Below are 18,154 nucleotides of genomic sequence, written 5' to 3'. Positions count from 1 at the left end.
TAGAAGCGTCCTCAAGAAGAAGCTAATAGATAGTAATAATAGATTAATATTTATTGAATTCTAATTAGGTTGTGTGCCAAGCCCCATGCTAAGTCTTGGTCTGCATTATCTCATTTAATCCTCCTGGGTACCCTTTCATATACATCTTATTATTATCCCCATTTTGCAGACGAGGAAGCTGATGGTCAAAGGGGTCACCCATCTCTCTCTCCTGGGTACTAAAAAAAAAGGAAAAACAAACAAAGGTGTCACCCAGCTAGTAAGTGGCCAAAGTGGGATTCAGCCCAGTGCTATTTGACTCTGAAGCTTGTGCCCTTCACAGGCAAGGCTACAGGTACCTGCCTCCCACTCCTTCCCCAACCATGCCCCTCTTCACCAGAACTGAAACTCAAATTTTGACAACTATAGCGAGCAAACTGGGGAACAGGAACAACTCTCTTGATTAGGACTTGGGAGAGAATACATTAAAAAGTATGACACTTTGATCACCTTCTCTAAAAGTCCTGGGGTCTTGTATTCCCACTATGAAGGGCAGTTTCAAAATATATTTTGATGAATGCATTCTGCCATCTTGGTACACCAGGGGGAGCATTTAGTACAGGAATGGGAGTAAGAGCACTGAAGGAGTATTCTTGCTCTTTGCTGGAAGGAACTAACTCACTCTCTCTCTTTCTCTCTCTCTCTCTCTCTCTCTCTCTCTCTCTCTCTCTCTGCCACTCTCTCTTGCTTGCTCATGTAAACATATACTTTTTTGGCTGAACAATTTGAAAGCAAGTTGCAGACATCATGATACTCCACCTATGAATACTTCAGCAGGATTTCCAAAGAGCAAAGGCATTCTTCTACCTAATCATATTATTGTCTAAGAAATTTAACATTGATGCAACAATATTGCCTAATATATATTCTACAAACTTCTCCAAATATCCCCAAGAAGTCCTTTATTGTTTTTTTTTGCTTTAACTCAGAAATAATTTGTATTCTCTCGATATTAGACCTTAGTCTTTCTTCTGGAATATTTTGTTACAAAATGTTTATAATTTTTTTTTTTTTTGGAGACAGATTCTGGCTCTGTCACCTGGTTAGAGCTCAGTGGTGTCATCATAGCTCACTGCAACCTCAAACTCCTGGGCTTAAGTGATCTTCCTGCCTCAACCTCCCAAGTAGCTGGGACTGCAGGCACGTGCCACCACGCCTGGCTAATTTTTATATTTTTTGTAAAGACAGGTCTCACTCTTGCTCAGGCTGGTCTCTAACTCCTGAGCCCAAGTGATCCTCCTGCCTCGGCCTCCCAGAGTGCTAGGATTATAGGTGTAAACCACTGCACCCAGCTCAAATGTTTATAAGTTTTGCTGCTTATTTAATGTCCCATGAAGCTGATTTGCCATGCTTTATTAATAAATTTCGATCATTATTGTTTGTTCCTATTACAGGTATAGCACAGGTTAAGTGGGACTTTTCCTTTCTCAGTGTTGACTCAGGCACTAATTCAACAGATACCAGAATCCAAAGTGAGTGTGAGGATTGACTGTCGTCTGTGGGATTCACCAAGTGTCACAGGTCATGTTCCTTGAAAGAGACTCTTGCTGGAAATTTGTGTACAGGAGGTTTATTCTGGGCAGGTTTTGGGATCATCAACACATGAGAGAGAATAAAGGTCTCAGGATGAGACAGAGGAGGTGTGGAACTGCAATACAGTTACTGCAAAGGCCTCAGCTCATTCCCAGGGCGTTCTGGAGCTGGGATGGTCTTGCCGAGTGGTCCCCTATTGAGCTAAGGAGGCCAGATCTTTATACTCCTACAGGGACCAGTCAGTGGATGCAGGTTGCCCCTGGGAAGGGGACACAAGCTTGGTAGTTCTCCTCCGCTTAGAGCAATTTTCAGAAAGACTTTAGAGTAGGAATGAGGGCCTCAGTCCTGAAGAGGAGATCTGGGCAGGGACCACAGACAGCATCCACTACACCAGGGAAATGCTCATGAACCTTTGCCTAATCTTGGACAGTAATCAGTCAGACTGAATATATTTTACAAGAATTCAGAGTGGGGTGAGGAGGAGGAAAGGTGCAGAGATGCCACTGGAGAGAGCACTGGCATGCTGTGACTCTTCCCTCCCTCTGCAGGGTGAAGGGCCCAGGGGTGCTACCACCTTCACCATTGAGCTTGGAATATATTTCCTACAGTTGGGTGCAAAGAGAACTGGCTAGAGTGGCCTGTGGCAGCAAGACACAGGGTGCTGGGTTTGGTCCTGCGCTCCCAGGGATTTTTGGGGCAGAGGATGAGAGGGTATTTTCTGGGCCTCAAATGTGGGCCCCATGGGAGAAATAGTATTGGGCCAGAGCCATTTTTAAAAATGTTTAATTTTGAAGTAATTTAAGACTCAGAAGGAGTTGCAAAAATAAAAGGGAGTTCATCTGGCTTTCCCTAATGATAACATCTTATATAAGCACAGTACATTTTCTTTCTTTCTTTTTTTCTTTGACACAGAGTGTATGTTATTAATATATAAATATTGTAAACAATTAGGAAAAATATTAAGGACCCAATGGAAAATCTACAAAAAATTAAGAGAAGCATATTTACAATGAGGTTTAACTGGCTGTTAAATAAAAAATAAAAATAAGATAAGGAAGGAAAAAGTCCAAACTCATACATAGTCAAAGAAATGCAAATCAGTCTTTTTAAAAATTGCATTTCCAATATTGTAGAGAGTCTAGAGTAGATGTAGAACGCAATGTAATTTGAATTAAGAAAGAAAAACTCTCATGGAGAAGCAAAAATCCAGTTTCTATTGTAGCAAGACATAAACCAAGGAGAGAAAAGACAGGTGAGTACCCGCCCCCCACAACCATGCTAGGGAGTATCTCTGATGGTCTGTTGACAGCCTTGAGAAGGTAGCTTTTTATACTGTGTCAAAAGAAAACAACAATAATGACAACAAAAGAGGAAATAAAATAGCAAAGAGTTTGGGGAAGATCAGAGGTGATGGGTATCATTGATTAGCATTAGAAGTGGAGTATAAAAAGAAGCCCATGCTTTGACAGTGAAAACAAATCAGTTATTTAACCAGGCACTGTGGTTAGTGCTAGGTTGACAAAGATGCAGTCTATCTCTGACTTCAAGGAGCTTAGACAGGTTAGCTGATAATTTGAAAAAAATACATACTTTTTATTTCAATAGATTTAGGGGGTACAAGTAGAGTTTTGAGATATATATATATTGCATACTGGTGAAATCTGGGCTTTTAGTGTACCCATCACCCACATAGTGTACACTGTACCCAATAGGTAATTTTTCTTCCCTCACTCTCCTCCTACCCTTCCTAGTCTCCAGTGTCCATTATACCACTTTGTATGACCATGTGTAGCCATAGCTTAGCTTTCACTTATAAGTGAGAACATGCGGTATTTGGTTTTCCATCCCTAAGTTACTTCACTTAGGATAATGGCTTCCACTTCCATCTAAGTTGCTGCAGAAGACATTATTTCATTCTTTTTTATGTCTGAGTAGTATTCCATGGTGTATATATGTGTGTGTATGTATACATGCATACACATACATACCACATTTCCTTTCCTTTTCTTTTCTTTCCTTTTTTTTTCCTTTTCTTTCTTACCACATTTTCTTTATCCACTCTTCGATTGATGAGCACTTAGGTTGATTCCATAACTTGCAATTGTGAATTATGCTGGGATAGACATACGAATGCAGGTTATCTTTTTGATATGATTACTTTTCCTTTGGGTAGATATCCAGTAGTGAGATTGCTGGCTTGAATGGTACATCTACTTTTAGTTCTTTGGGAAATCTCCATATTGATTTCCTTAGAGGTTGTACTAATTTGCATTCCCACTAACAGTGTAGAAGTGTTCTGTTTTCACCACATTCACACCAACATCTGTTGTTTTTGAACTTTTTCATAATGGCCATTCTGATTGGAGTAAGATGGCATCTCATTGTGGTTTTAATTTGCATTTCTCTGATAATTAGTGATGTTGAGCATCTCTTCATGTGTTTCTTGGCCATTTGTATATCTTTTGAAAAATACTTGTTCATGTCATTTGCCCACTTTTTAATGGGGTTGTTTTTTTCTTGCTGAGTTGTTTGAGTTCCCTGTAGATTTTGGATATTAGTTCTTTGTCAGATGCTTAGTTTGTGAATATCTTCTCCCATTCTGTAGGTTGTCTATTTACTCTTTGATTATTTCTTTTGCTGGGCAGAACCTTTTTAGTTTAACTAAGTCCCATTTGTCTACATTTGATTTTGTTGTATTTGCTTTTGGAGTCTTAGTCATAAATTCTCCCTAGGCCAATGTCTAGAAGAGTTTTTGCTAGGTTGTCTTCTAGGATTTTTATGGTTTCAGGTCTTACATTTAAGTCTTTAATCCATATTGGTTAATTTTTATATATGGTGAGAGACAGGGATCCAGTTTCATTCTTCTGCATATGGCAATTCAATCTTCCCAACACAATTTATTGAATAGGGTATGCTTTCTCCAGTATATGTTTTTGTATACTTTGTAGAAGATCAGTTGATTGTAGGTATATGGTTTTATTTCTGAGCTCTATATGCAGTATTGGTATCAGTTTTTCTTTGAATGTCTGACAGAATTCAGCTGTGAATCCGTCTGTTCTTGGGGTTTTTTTTTTTTGTTTGGAGATTTTTTCCATTACTGATTTAATCACAGTACATTTTCAACATTAGAAAATTGACACTGACATTGGTACAATACTGTGAACTATATATAAACCTTACTTGATTTTCATGAGTTTTGACATGCTCTTGTGTGTGTGTGTGTGTGTATACTACTATGAAATCTTATCACATATAGAGATTTGTATAATTACCACCACAACCAGGACATAATCACCAGCTTCCCTCACTACAAAGACACTCCTTCATACTATAGCTTGGTAGTCAGACCTTCTTGTCAACCCTAAGCCCTGACAACCATTGGCCTGTTCTCCATCACTAGAATTTTGTCATTTTAAGAGTGTTCTATAAATGGGATCATACAGTGTGTAACCTTTTGAGATTGGCTTTATTCACTCAGTGTAACATCTTTGTGTTCCATCCATGTTGTTGCGTGTATCAATAGTTCATTCTTTTCCTATATCTTAGAGTAGTAGTCCTTTGTATGCCCATACATGGTTGGTTTATACATTTTGGGCAAGAGTCATTTTAGGTCTTGCCCAAGAGGACCTTGTGGGAGGATGAGAGGAAGCCAAACAGTGAAGTCTGAATGGAGAGGATTTCCAGAGAACGAGGGGCCAATGGCAGCTGGGATAGAATGCTTCTCCCTTGTCCTCAGAATTAATACTGGACAGGTCCCCAGAGAGAGAAATCTTCAAAAACCCTATGAACAGTGCCCCAAGTGAGAGATAGCTTCATATAGCTGCCAAGCCCAGTGAGCAGGAAGTCAGCTTACAATAGTGCCAGTCAGAAGCCAATTAAAGTAGCTCCAGACATAACTACTTACCTCTTTGCCTTCTGTCTATTTGGCTGTGGGATCCAAAATAGCAGCTAGTGAGTGGAGGAGGTTTATGAGGCAGTGGTGGAGGACAGAAGACACTGACTACATGTGATCCCTGACTGTCCCTCACCTCCCTGGGAATTGCCAGCTTTTGCTGACAAGGGGAGAAATCTTTTGAAAGAAAACTGAATTGTTGATTAATATAATGAGCTCACTCATTGGATTACTTTATTAAGACTATGTTTGTGACTTGGTGTGACCATCAGACTCTCATTACCTGAAAGTGACCACAGCAGGCAGAGGCCTGCAGTTTCTTTCATCTAGAGTCAAGGACAACCTCCTTTCCTCTTACTGGTGCCCTTCCTCCAAAAAACTGAATACCTTTTAAAGGGATAATGGGAGAAAAACAAAGTTGTGTTTTGATTATGTCAACATAATCAAAACATATCTTGCATAAATAACTTGGAAATAAACATTTTCCATATATAAGCCTCTTTTTCTCTTTTATGGTATAATTTCCTTAGAGCAAACTCCTGGGAATGGTATTAATAGGTTAAAGGGCATAGACATTTTTATAGTTTCAAAACATATTGCCAAATTGTTTTTCTAAAGGTTTGTGCCAATTTACATTCCCACCAGATAGTGTATGAATGTTTTATCACATATTCAGTGGTACATGATAATATCACAAGATTGTTAATGTAATGGGGTTTATTTTGATGTTTAGAATAATTTTTACAGTGTTTTCATAATATGATAATTTTTGTGTGAAGTATTTTATTAATCTCTACACTTGATCGTAGCCAAAAGGCCAAGAAATGATGTATTAAATATTTCATCAATCCCTTTAAGCTTGGCATTAATATCTTAAGTACAGAGTGTTGCTGAGGGTCTGATTTCATAAATTAATTACTGGCCATTTATATCCACCTTCCAGAGGGTTCCCTGGTCCAGTGAGAAGCAGATCAAATCCTGTAGAATTGTGGGCAAGAAAGAAAGGGAAAGGTGAGGAGGGCCAAGGAGCAGTAAATATAAGAGACAGGTTCAAGGGCTATGAGTGAGAGGTAAAAAAATGAAGCAAAAGGCCAGGTTCAAGGACATGGCCACGATGTCAGGAGATAAGGTGGGACAGAGCCTCAGATGATAAGGATTCCGGCACCGCCCCCAAAGAAGGCAGTGGGTTAGGAAATATGCTTCCCCCCCACATCAATAAATTCAAATTTTTATTTATTTAATAGTAGTTAAAAAACATAAGATTTACCATCTTAACCAATTTTTATGTATATACTTCAGTAGTGTTAGGTATATTTACATTGTTATGCCACAGATCTCCAGAACTTTTTCATCTTGCCATACTGAAACTCTGTACCCATCAAACAACAACTCATTTTCCTCTCCCCCTATCTCTAGTAACTACCATTCTGCTTTTTGTTTTTATGATTCTGACTACTTTAGATACCTCATATAAGTGGAATCACATAGTATTTGGCTTTTTATACTCATTATTTCACTTAACATAATGTCCTCTGGGTTCAATCACATGATAGCTTATGACAGGATTTCCTTCTTTTTAAAGGCTGAATAATATTCCATTGTATGTATGTATCCCATTTTCTTTATCCAGTTTTCCATCACTGAACATTTAGGTTGCTTCCATTTCTTGGCTACTGTAAATAGTGCTGCAAAGAATGTGGATGTGCAAATATCTTTTCGAGATCCTGTTTTCAGTTCTGTTGGATATATACCAAGGAATGGGATTGTTGGTCATATGGCAATTCTATTTTTAATTTTTTGAGGAACCTCAATTCTGTTTTCCATGGGCTGTACCTTTTTATACTCCCACCAGCAGTGCACAAGGGTTCCGATTTCTCTACATCTTCACCAGCACTTGTTATTTTCTACCTCCCTACTTTCTTTCTTTTGATAGTGGCCACCCTAATGGGTGTGAGGTGATATCTCATTGTGGTTTTAATTTGCATTTCTCTGATGATTAGTAATGTCGAGCATCTTTTCATGTGCATGTTGGCCATTTGTATATCATCTTTGTAGAAATGTCTGTTCAAGTCCTTTGCCCATTTTTAAATTGGGTTATTCAATTTTTTTGTTGAGTTGTAGGAGTTCTTTACATATTCTAGATATTAACTCCTTATCAGATATGTGATATGAATATATTAATATTTTCTCCCATTCTATAGGTTGCCTTTTCATTCTGTTGATTGTGTCCTTGGGAACACAAAAGTTTTTAAGTTTGATGTAACCCTATTTGTCTGCATTTACTTTTGTTGCCTGTGCTGTGTCATATCCCATAAATCATTACAATAAATAAGATTTTAATAGACTTTAACCTCTTGGAGAAGTAATCCTTGCTCAAGCTTAAAGACAAGGGACTAGGCTGGCTATTCATTCCGTAAAATAGCACTACAAATTTCCCATATATTTCACATACCATGGAACCAGAGGCCCCAATAATTGTGAAGAATAGCATTTGTTTGTTTTCTTCTATGTAATATTATTTTTTTTAATTGAGGGAAATTAGTAACAAACTCACAATTCTTCTTTCATAAGATAGATTTGGGAGGATATGATGACCTTGTGAGTAAAGTGGAGAGGTCAAAATAAAAACATAAAAATGTGCATAAAACTTTGAGATTATTAAATAGGGACATAGTAAAACCTTTTCTTAAGATGCCATCAATGCCAAAGGGCAGTGGTTCATTGACAAATAATTATTATAATTCATCAACAAGTGATTATCAAGTGTCTACCATGTTCTGGGCCCTATCCAGCCAAGGCAAATCAGGTGTGCATAGGAGACAGATCTTTGCTATATGTGTTTCTATGTAAAATTTCATCTTCTATTAGCAGAATCAACAAAAATGTATTGCTTTCCCTAGCTCTACTAGAAGTTAGGAGAGGCATGTTATGGACTGAATGTTTGAGTCCCCCAAAATTCATATGTTGAAGCCTTAACCCCCGACGCAATGGTATTTGGAGGTGGGACCTTTGGGAGGTAATTAAATATAGATGAGGTCATCAACCTGTGGCCCTCATGATGGGATCAGTAGCCTCATAAGAGAAGACACAGAAAGCTTGTTATTTCTTCCTCTGCCATGTGAGGAAGGTAGCTTTCTACTAGCCAGGAAGAGGGCCCTTACGAGGAACTGAACCCTGCTGGACCTTGATCTTGGACTTTCCAGTCTTCAGAACTCTGATAATAAATTTCTGTTGGTTAAGCTGCTGCCCAGTTGATGGTACTTTGTTATGGCAGCCTGGACAGACTAAGACAAGGCATAAAGGAGTGTGAGGTGCTGTCCATTCCCTCCAGGACTCATGTGACTTGTTCTTACTGTGGCCTCCTCGGTCCCTGTGTGTTCCCTTCTCTTTGCTAAGGGCTAACACCTGAAGAGATGGACACATTTTGTAACTGGAGAATAAAAGGGGAGGCCTTAAAGGCTGAGGGTCATAGCCAGGTGTCTGAAGGGGTCAGTGTGCCACCTGAAGCGGCTCTCTGCAGAGCTATTTCTCAGTGTCTGTCCAGAGACCATTCCCCACTCTGGGTGAAACCAGAGTTTCTGTCACTTCTTTAATTACCTAAGTGCTCCATTCAAGAAACAGAAAATAGGGTAAAAAGAGGTGTGGTATTGCTTTTGCAAGCCACTCACTAACAGAGAAGATATACAATAGCACCTTCATTCGAGTTGATAATGGCAATTTTGTATGAGTTAATGTACTGCTTTGTTTTGCAGGTATTTGGCTAGGTGTTTTATTACTTCCTGATGGAGTGTGGATACGTGTGTGAGTTGGAATCTCTTTTGTCCTAACTATTTTCTCAACACAGCTTCTCTTAGCTCTGCGTGATGAAGGCTTTTCAATATAATGAGAGAGGTGTATCAGGTTTATATAAGAAATCCAGTTCACAACATTCATTGTTGTAAACAAATTATTTATGTTTAACTATTAACCTGTATATAGTTCTAACTCCATAAATGTAGGTCCCGTTTTTTTTTTTTAAATAAAGTTTTTACTTTGAAATATTTTGGATTTACTGAAAAGTTGCAGAGTTCCCATATATTCATCACCCAGTTTTGGTTTCCCCCTCTTATAAGGAAGGGCATCAGTCATATTGGGTTAAGGGCCCATCCTGCTCCTCTAAGACCTCATCTTGAATTAACTAATTATATCTGCAATGACCCAGTTTCCAAATAAGGTCACATTCTGAGATACTGGGTGTTAGGCCTTTGTATTAGGGTTCTCCAGAGAAACAGAACCAATAGGATGGTTTTCTCTCTCTCTCTCTCTCTCTCTCTCTCTCTCTCTCTATATATATATATATATATATATATATATATATATATACACAGAAAGAAATTTATGCTAGAAATTGGCTCATGTGAGTATGGAGGCTGGCAAGTCCCAAGATCTGCCAAGTGAGTCAGCAAGCTGAAGACTCAGGAAAGCCAGTGGTTTATTTTTTTTTAATTTATTTTTTATTATTTTGTTTGAGACAGAGTCTAACTCTGCTGCCCAGGCTAGAGTGCCATGGCATCAGCCTAGCTCACAGCAACTTCAAACTCCCGGGCTCAAGCAATCCTCCTGCCTCAGCCTCCCAAGTACCTGCCACCAAGCCTGGCTAATTTTTTTCTAATTTTAGTAGAGACAGGGTCTTGCTCTTGCTCAGGCTGGTCTCGAACTCCTGAGCTCAGGCAATCCTCCCGCCTTGGCCTCCCAGAGTGCTAGGATTATAGGCGTGAGCCACCGCACCTAGCCTGAGCCGATGGTTTAGTTCCAGTTTGGATGCAAAGGCCTGAGATCTAGGAGAGCTAATGGTGTAGTTTCAGTCTGACAGCCAGAGATTGGGACCAAAAAAGGATTGATATTTCAGTTTGAGTCCAAAGGCAGGAAGAAAACTAATGTCCCAGTTGAAGGCAGTCAGGAAGGATAAACTCCCTCTTACTCATGGGAGAGTCAACCTTTTGTTCTTTTTAGACCTTCAACTGATTGGATGAGGTCGCCCACATTAGGGAGGGCAATCTGTTTTACTCATTCTACCAATTTAAATGTTAGTCTCATCCAAAAACACCTTCACAAGAACACCCAGGATACTGTTTGACCAAATATCTGGGCACTCCATAACCCAGTCAAGCTGACACATAAAATTAACCATCACACTTCAAAATATCTTTTTGGGAAACACAATTCAACCCATAAAAGCAACAATCATGCCTAGAAGACATTTTTTAGATGATGAGATAGAAGGATCAATTCAAATCTACATTTACTGCTCTGTACCGTTATTATTCTATAGGGGGTCTTATCCCAACCCTGCCCCTCAATGATAGCAGAGGCTATTTTCCAGAATTTTAGAGCTGCTCATAGTTGGGCAGTGACTCAGGGTAGTTGTGGGTGGGGAAAAAAGGCAGTGAGTATGCCAAACAGTGCTAAAAAATACCCAAAGCTGAGAAATACGTAATCAACACTGACCTCCTTTGCCCTTCCTTCTTACTGAAGCAGAGTGGGTGAAATGGCTCATACATCGCTAATTACTCTCTGCTAGTTGCTTTACATACATTGCCTCCTATATTGCTTACTCTGTTTGTTTCCTAGGGTTTCCATAACAAATTACCACAAACATGATGGCTTAAAATAACAGAAATTTATTGTCTCATCTTTCTGGTAGCTCAAAGTCTAAAATCAAGGTGTCAGCAGGGCTGTGTTCCCTCTCGAGTCTCCAGGGAAGAATCCTTCCTTGCCTCTTCCTGGCTGCTGCTGGTTCCTAGCAACTCTGCTCTTCCTTGGCTTGCAGCTGGCCCACTACAATCTCTGTCTCCATTTTACCTAGCCTTCTCTCTGTGTCTCTGTGTGTCCCCTCTTTTTATAAGGACAACTGTCATTGGATTTAGAGCCTGCTTTAATCTGGTACGACTTTACTGGATTAACAATTACCTTCCTAAAGACTCAATTTCCAAATAAGGTTGCATTCTGAGGTTCTGGGTAGACATACATTTTTTGGAAGTGGGGGTGGACACTATTCAACCCATTACGCTTATTAAAACTCCTTTTTCCTAGTAGAAATAGGCAGAGAGTAACTTCACCAGATCACAGTTAGAAAGTGGCTGAGCTGAGTTCACCTGTATTTTCTTAACCATTAATGAAAGTGTCTTCCTTCTTCTCATCTGCCTGCACCACGTCCCCCACCACTCCTTTCTTTTCATTAATTATTTCCTCATTTATGGATGCCCTGGATATTAGTTTACCTTATTTCAATGGACAAAAATGTCTATTGTTAACTGGGAGGATGGGAAGGTGTGCAGTGGGAATTTTTTCAATCTCCTTAAGAGTTACTTTTCTTTTTTTGTAAAATTGGGGCAAATGAAACCTATCTCATTTGGTGGTTGTGCGTATTAAATAAAAACTCTGTGTGAGAAAGTGCTTGGGAAAATCTTCCAAGGCATGCAACCCTGAGGGATTTTTGTAGACAAGTTTTCAGAAAGTAAAAGGGGGATACATTACTCTCCTAAGGCATTAGTTAATTTATATTTTCTCGAATTTCTGTATTGTTGACATGCCTTGAAGTCTTAGACAAATGAGCAAGAAACTGAAATAATGTAGCACAGATATTCAGCATTGCCTGAATTTTAGGTTGCTATTTGGTCTCTTTCAAGCAGTAAGTAATTTACTTTCATCTTCTCTGCTAGGTTACAGTAAAAGTTGACATCATAGATCTACCAATTATTAGAAATATCACCCTGTTTATGTTACTTAGCTTTATGACCTCAGATTGTGAAGGTTAAAGGAAAGAACACACACAAGCTCCCAGGATAGCTCTTGGTACATTGTAAGTAATCAGAAAGTGAAAGTATAAAGAAATTATATTGTTATTATTGTGACTATTAATATTGATATGTACAGGCACTGAGTTATAAATACTTGGCTTGTGAATATATTTGTTACTTAAAAAAACTTTTAAGAAATTTTAAAATAATTCTCGACTTACAGAAAGTTAAAAACATAGTCTAGAGATTTCCCATGTATATTTCACCTAGCTTCTCCTTATGTTTAACATCTTACACAGCCACAGTACCATGATCAAAACGAGGAAATTAACACGGATACATTAGCATTAAGTAAACAATAGACCTTACTTGAATTTGCTAGTTTTTCCATTCATGGCCTTTTTCTGATTCAGGACCCAATCCTGGATCTCACATTGAATTTAGTTATGAAAAGGTGACTAACTTAGTTCTTCTCTAACTTAGTTTTTCTTTGTCTTTCATTGTCTGACACTTCTGAAGAGAGCTGGTCAATTACTTTGTTGAATGCCCTCCAATTTGGCTTTGTTTGTGTTTCTTTGATTAAATTGAGATAATTGCTGTTTTGGCAAGAATATCTCAGAAGTAATGTTATGTCCTTCTCCATGCACCCCCTCAGGAGGCACACAATACCAGTATATCTTGTTACTGGTGATATTAACCTTGATCTCTTGGTTAAAGTGGAGTCTATCAGGTTTCTCCACTGTGAATTACTATTTTTCCCTTTGTGACCAACAAAGGGAGAGATGCTTTGAGACTATATAAACATGCCGTTTCTTGTACCTTCACCGGCTAGTTTTAGCATCTGTGAATAATTTTTGCCTGCAACAATTATTACTGTGGTGTTTGGCTACTGGTGATTTTCTATTTCCTTTATTCCTTCTCCCCTATTAATTGGAATTCCTCTGTAAGGAAAAGTTATTCCTTTTCTATCATATATGTAGTTATTAATATATCAACATGTGCTTATGAATATTTATTTTATTTTATGGGTTATAATCTAATGCTGTCATTATTTATTTTGTTGCTCAAATTGTTCCAGGCCATTAGGACCTTAGACAGATTGGCTCCTGTAGCCTTTCGACATGCTTCAACATTTTTGAGTACTTTCTGGCTTTTTGACATTTACTTTTTATTCTAGGCTCATCTTGTATTTTCCTTGCCCCAAATGTGGAATCAATCTTTTCTTCAAAGAGCTCTAATTTCTTTTTTTTTTTTTTTTTTTTTGAGACATGGTCTTGCTCTGTCACCTAGGCTAGAGTGCAGTGGCATCATCATAGCTCACTGCAACCTCAAACTCCTGGGCTCAAGGGATCCTCCTGCCTCAGCCTCTGGAGTAGCTGGGACTATAGGCATGCGCCACCATGCCCGGCTATTTTTTTTATTTTTTGTAGAAACAGGGTCTTAGTCTCACTCAGGCTGGTCTTGAACTCCTGGCCTCAAGTGACCCTCCTGCCTCGGCCTCCCAAAGTGTTAGGATTACAGGTGTGAGCCACCATGCCCAGACTGATTGCTTTTATTGGAGAATAGATTTAGAAATTAAGGTCATGGCACTGTGTATGCTTATTGCTACTGGGTTGTCATTGCTTCCAGGTTCTCTCAGTGGACAGAGTTAGGAAATATATGTGTATATGCTAGCACATATATGTATATTATAATTATAAAATTATATAACATATAATTATACAACTTTGTATTATAAAAATTATAAATATATTATAGATCTATGTTATTTCAATATATATCTATATAAATATTAAAGACAATGATGAATACATTCATTCTAAGGTAAATGCATGAGTATTTGTAAGGCAGCGGTCCCCAACATTTTTGGCACCAGGGACTGGTTTCACAGAAGTTTTTCCACAGACCAGTGGGGGATGGGGCATCACCACCTCAGGCCTCAGAGTATCAGGCATTAGATTCTCATTAGATCTCATTAGATTCTCATTAGATCCCCTGTATGCACAGTAAGGTTCGAACTCCTACTCTGAGAATCTACAGTGCTGCTGCTGATCTGACAGGAGGCGGAGCTTATGCAGGGATGCAAGTGATGGGGAGTGGCTGTAAATACACATGAAAGGTCGCTGGTTCCCCTCCACTCACCTCCTGCTGTGCAGCCTGGTTCCTAATAGGCCACCAGCTGGTACTGGTCTGCAGTCTGGGGTTTGGGGTCCACAGCTGTAAGGTATACTTCTACTTGTGTACCTATAATAAAGAGAAAAGGCCCATTACAATATTGTAGAGTCATTAGTGCTGTTTACTTTCAAGTTTTATGTTGTGATTCAGATAGCTGAGGTTGTCAGAGAAGAGACCTAACTTCATATAATTCTGGAACCAGAAAAAAAATTCTAGAGGTATCCAATTCATCTTTCCCAAACTGGTATGCCATGGAATACTATTCTGGGAGGCGTTAATAGGATCATCCTGATAAAAGGGTTCTGTGGTTCCATTAAGTTTGGGAAACTCAGCATCGTAGATTCCCCCACACTTGTGTACCACTGCTTATGGATTTTTTTTAAATTTCAGAATATTACGGGGGTACAAATGTGTTTGGTTACATGAATCGCTTTTGTTATGCTTGAGGCAGGATTATAAGTGTGCCCATCACCTAGATAATGTTCATTGTACCACAGTGTTAGGTAGGCTTTTGCCCATCCCCTCCTCCCCTTTCCCTTTTAAAAATGATTGGATTATTAGTAGAGTTCTTAAAAATGTGTTTTCTGGAAAAATGTGTTCAAAACAAAATATTTATCCGACAACTTTATGGAGGCAGAAGATAGAAGAAGAAAAGAAAACATGTCAAATCTATATGCATTTTCTGTTGCACAAATTTGTGAGGCTAAATGTTGGTCTATGCAATAACCTGAAATATTTCAGTAATTGTGACTGCATTTTTTGTTAAGAGAAGCTGCCATATGCTGTGTCTTCAAGTAGCTTTTAAAACCTGGGAGGGGCAGGGGCGGGGGTGGGGATTGCAATAGCTTTATCGAAGGACAAATATATTCTTTAGGAAAAAGTTGTTCCCTATTCCTGCCATTGAAATACCGCTTCACGGGACTTATGGAAAAACTCACAACAAAGACAAAAAAATCCTATTTCAAAGTAGTCATTTTGTGGATAAAGGTAGAAACCTACAATCTTTCCTCCGCCACAGTATTTCATATTTAAACCTTCTATTTTTAACCTGATGGTGGGATTCATGGCTAATGCTTATGAGATCTGTGTCTAGACAGTTGAGAAAAACAGGAAATGAGTTACATTGTCCTAGCTTAAGAGAATTTAACCTTTTGTTTTCTAGCTCCAAGCTGTGCTTGCTTTTAAAAAAAAACATTCCTTCTCTCCTGAGAATTTCAGGGCATTTAAGGAGCTATAATAATCCAGGGCCTCTTCAGGGAGCAGAGATAGCTATTTTGGTGGAAAAGGAAATGAGAACATGAGTTTACTGTGTTTGGAGCATAAAATGAACGCAGCCATTTGGAGCAGCACGTTTGCTGTCCTCTTCTGAATTCCAAGTCTGTGCTCCCAGCTGTCTCTGACTGTGTGCTCCTCAAGGGCAGGAACTCAGTCTGGGTAACTCATCCTCTCTGTGCTGGACACTTAGTTTGATGCTTCAGGACATAAAATGGTCCCCAGAGAGCAAGTTAAGAAGAGGTAGCTGACATTTATGAAACACTTATGTGCCAGGCCCCGAGCTAAGCGCATCACATATATTATCTTATTTAATCGTCAAGGCAACCAACCCTAAGGTGTGGTTACCATTATTACTCCCATCTTACAGATGAAGAAATGGAAGCACAGAGAAGTTAAGGAATTTTCAAGAGTAGCAGGACTGGCATTTGAACCCAAATCAATATGATTCTGTCACCTGTGTTCTTAGTGGGTATGCCATATCGTTGCAGGGCTGTTGGAAGATTAAATGAGATGATGTATGTAACAAACTTATGACAATCTCTGGTCTGTAATAAGCATCACAATGAATTCCAGCTATAATTTACATGTATAAATAAAATAATAAATGCAGTTCTTCCGTATTAAGTAGATGTGCTACTTATCCTCCTGATGTGAGACACAGGGTGCTCACTGAACTGAAACAGACTGAATAGTGGTGGTGAGGATTTGTGCTGGCCTGAAGATACAATGATGGTGACAGCGGTCAGGTTAGAGTCTGTAAACAAGTAAAGGAAACCGGCAAGGCTACAATGTTGGCTTTATTAACCATTGGTTGCTTCTTAAAGGCTAAGAAATGGCCACGTAGCGCATGTAACAAATGCTACGTTAAATGCCTGCCTTGTCAGACTCCCTTAAAGGCTGTAGGGATACAACATTAGATTCAGACATAATCGTTTTGCGTATGGAACTTACAGTCTAGTAGGAAGTAAATTAAAAAAATAAACAAATGGAATTGTTACAAATTGTGGTAAGTGCCACCAAGAAAATAATCGAAGGGCTAAGATCTAGAATAATGGAGTCGGGACGGGGCGGAGGGTGGGGCGCGGTGGGAGGGGGAAGGTCCAGATCCTGCTTTGCATGGGGTAGTAAAGGAAGGTTCCCTGGAGTAGGTGACATTTGAGAACAGATAATGAGAAAGAGCCTAGAAAGAGGGAAAAGTACACACAAAAGGCTCTGAGGTGGGGAAGAGCTTGACAAGTTAAAGGAGCTTGAAAGAGAACCGAGTGTGACTGGAGCCTCAGGACAGGATGCGGTAGGACAAGATCACGCAGGGCCTTAGTGGCTATTGATAAGAAATTGGGCTTTATTCTAAGTTTAATAGAAACTCTCCAAAGGGTCCTAAATAGGTGAGAGCCATGATCTGATTTGTTCCTGTGTGGAGAAAGGACTAGCTAGGATAGGAAGGCTGTAGGGACTCCTTGTACAAGAAATGGTGGTGGATTGGACCAGGCAGCAGTGATGCAGAGAAAGAAGTGGGCAGATTTGGGAGTTGGCAAGACTTGATCTGCAAGGATTGGGTGTGGAGGGTGAGGGAAAGAGGAGAAATTAAGGGTGACTCTTCAGTTTCAATTGGAGGAAATACAGTCTTATGGGTATTAAAGTAGACAAATATGTAAAATTATTACCATCTTAGTCAGTTTTTGTTAGGTTGTGCTCTAGTGCCAAATAACCCCTGATTTTCTGTGGTTTATACAGCAAAGCCTTATTTTCCATTTGTGTTATAAGTTCATTGTAGGTGCACTGTGGCTTCTTCAATTGGGATCCAGGCTAAAGAAGCAGCCCCTGTCTGGGATGTGCCAGTCTGTGGCAGATGGAGAAGAGCTACAGTGGAACTATGCAACACCTCTTAAAACATCTGCTTGACGTGGCACACATCACTTCTGCTGACGTTACTGTGGCAGAAGTAAGTTACACGTCCAAGCCTGATGTCAATGGGGTGAGGAAATACCATTCTCTTACACAACGGCATAATCATTTCGAACCGTATTGCAATATCCCCCAATTTCAAATTATGTTATGGGATTCATCACCGGGGTGTGGCTTATTATGTTAGCAACTAAGGAAGTAGCACTGTATATCAAGGATTTCTGTGTTCCTTACCTAAAGATAGAAAGATGGTATATAGAATCTGGGAGTGAATATTTCATAGATTTTCTCAAACTGTGGGAAATATTTTTTTAAATTATTTTTTAATTTTTAATTTTAATTTTATTTTTATTTTTGTAGAGACAGGGTCTCCCTATGTTGCCCAGGCTGGTTTTGAACTCTTAGGCTCAAGAAATCTTCCCACCTCAGCCTCCTAAAGTGCTGGGATTATAGGTGTGAGGTATCATGCCCAGCAAAAAATTATTTTTAACAAGTCATCCATTTATAAGATGTTAAGATGTAAAATTACAAATGGGTATACAGGCCGGGCGCGGTG

General features: G+C 39.1%; 1 protein-coding gene across 1 annotated transcript in view; it reads left to right on the top strand.

The window, feature by feature from the left end:
* The window catches only part of NTAQ1 (N-terminal glutamine amidase 1), a 40,104-nt gene extending 22,245 nt beyond the window's left edge, over positions 1-17,859 (top strand). The window contains exon 6 of the mRNA XM_045560528.1: positions 17,458-17,859. Within this exon, the coding sequence (XP_045416484.1) occupies positions 17,458-17,582 (125 nt within the window). The 3' untranslated portion in view covers positions 17,583-17,859. The remainder of the gene's footprint in view (positions 1-17,457) is intronic.
* The last annotated feature ends 295 nt before the right edge of the window (positions 17,860-18,154 follow it).

This window comes from Lemur catta, chromosome 9 (genome assembly GCF_020740605.2).
Source record: "Lemur catta isolate mLemCat1 chromosome 9, mLemCat1.pri, whole genome shotgun sequence".
NCBI classification, from domain to species: Eukaryota; Metazoa; Chordata; class Mammalia; order Primates; family Lemuridae; genus Lemur; species Lemur catta.
Note: the sequence above shows the minus strand (reverse complement) of the source record. Positions and strands in the feature narration are given on the sequence as shown.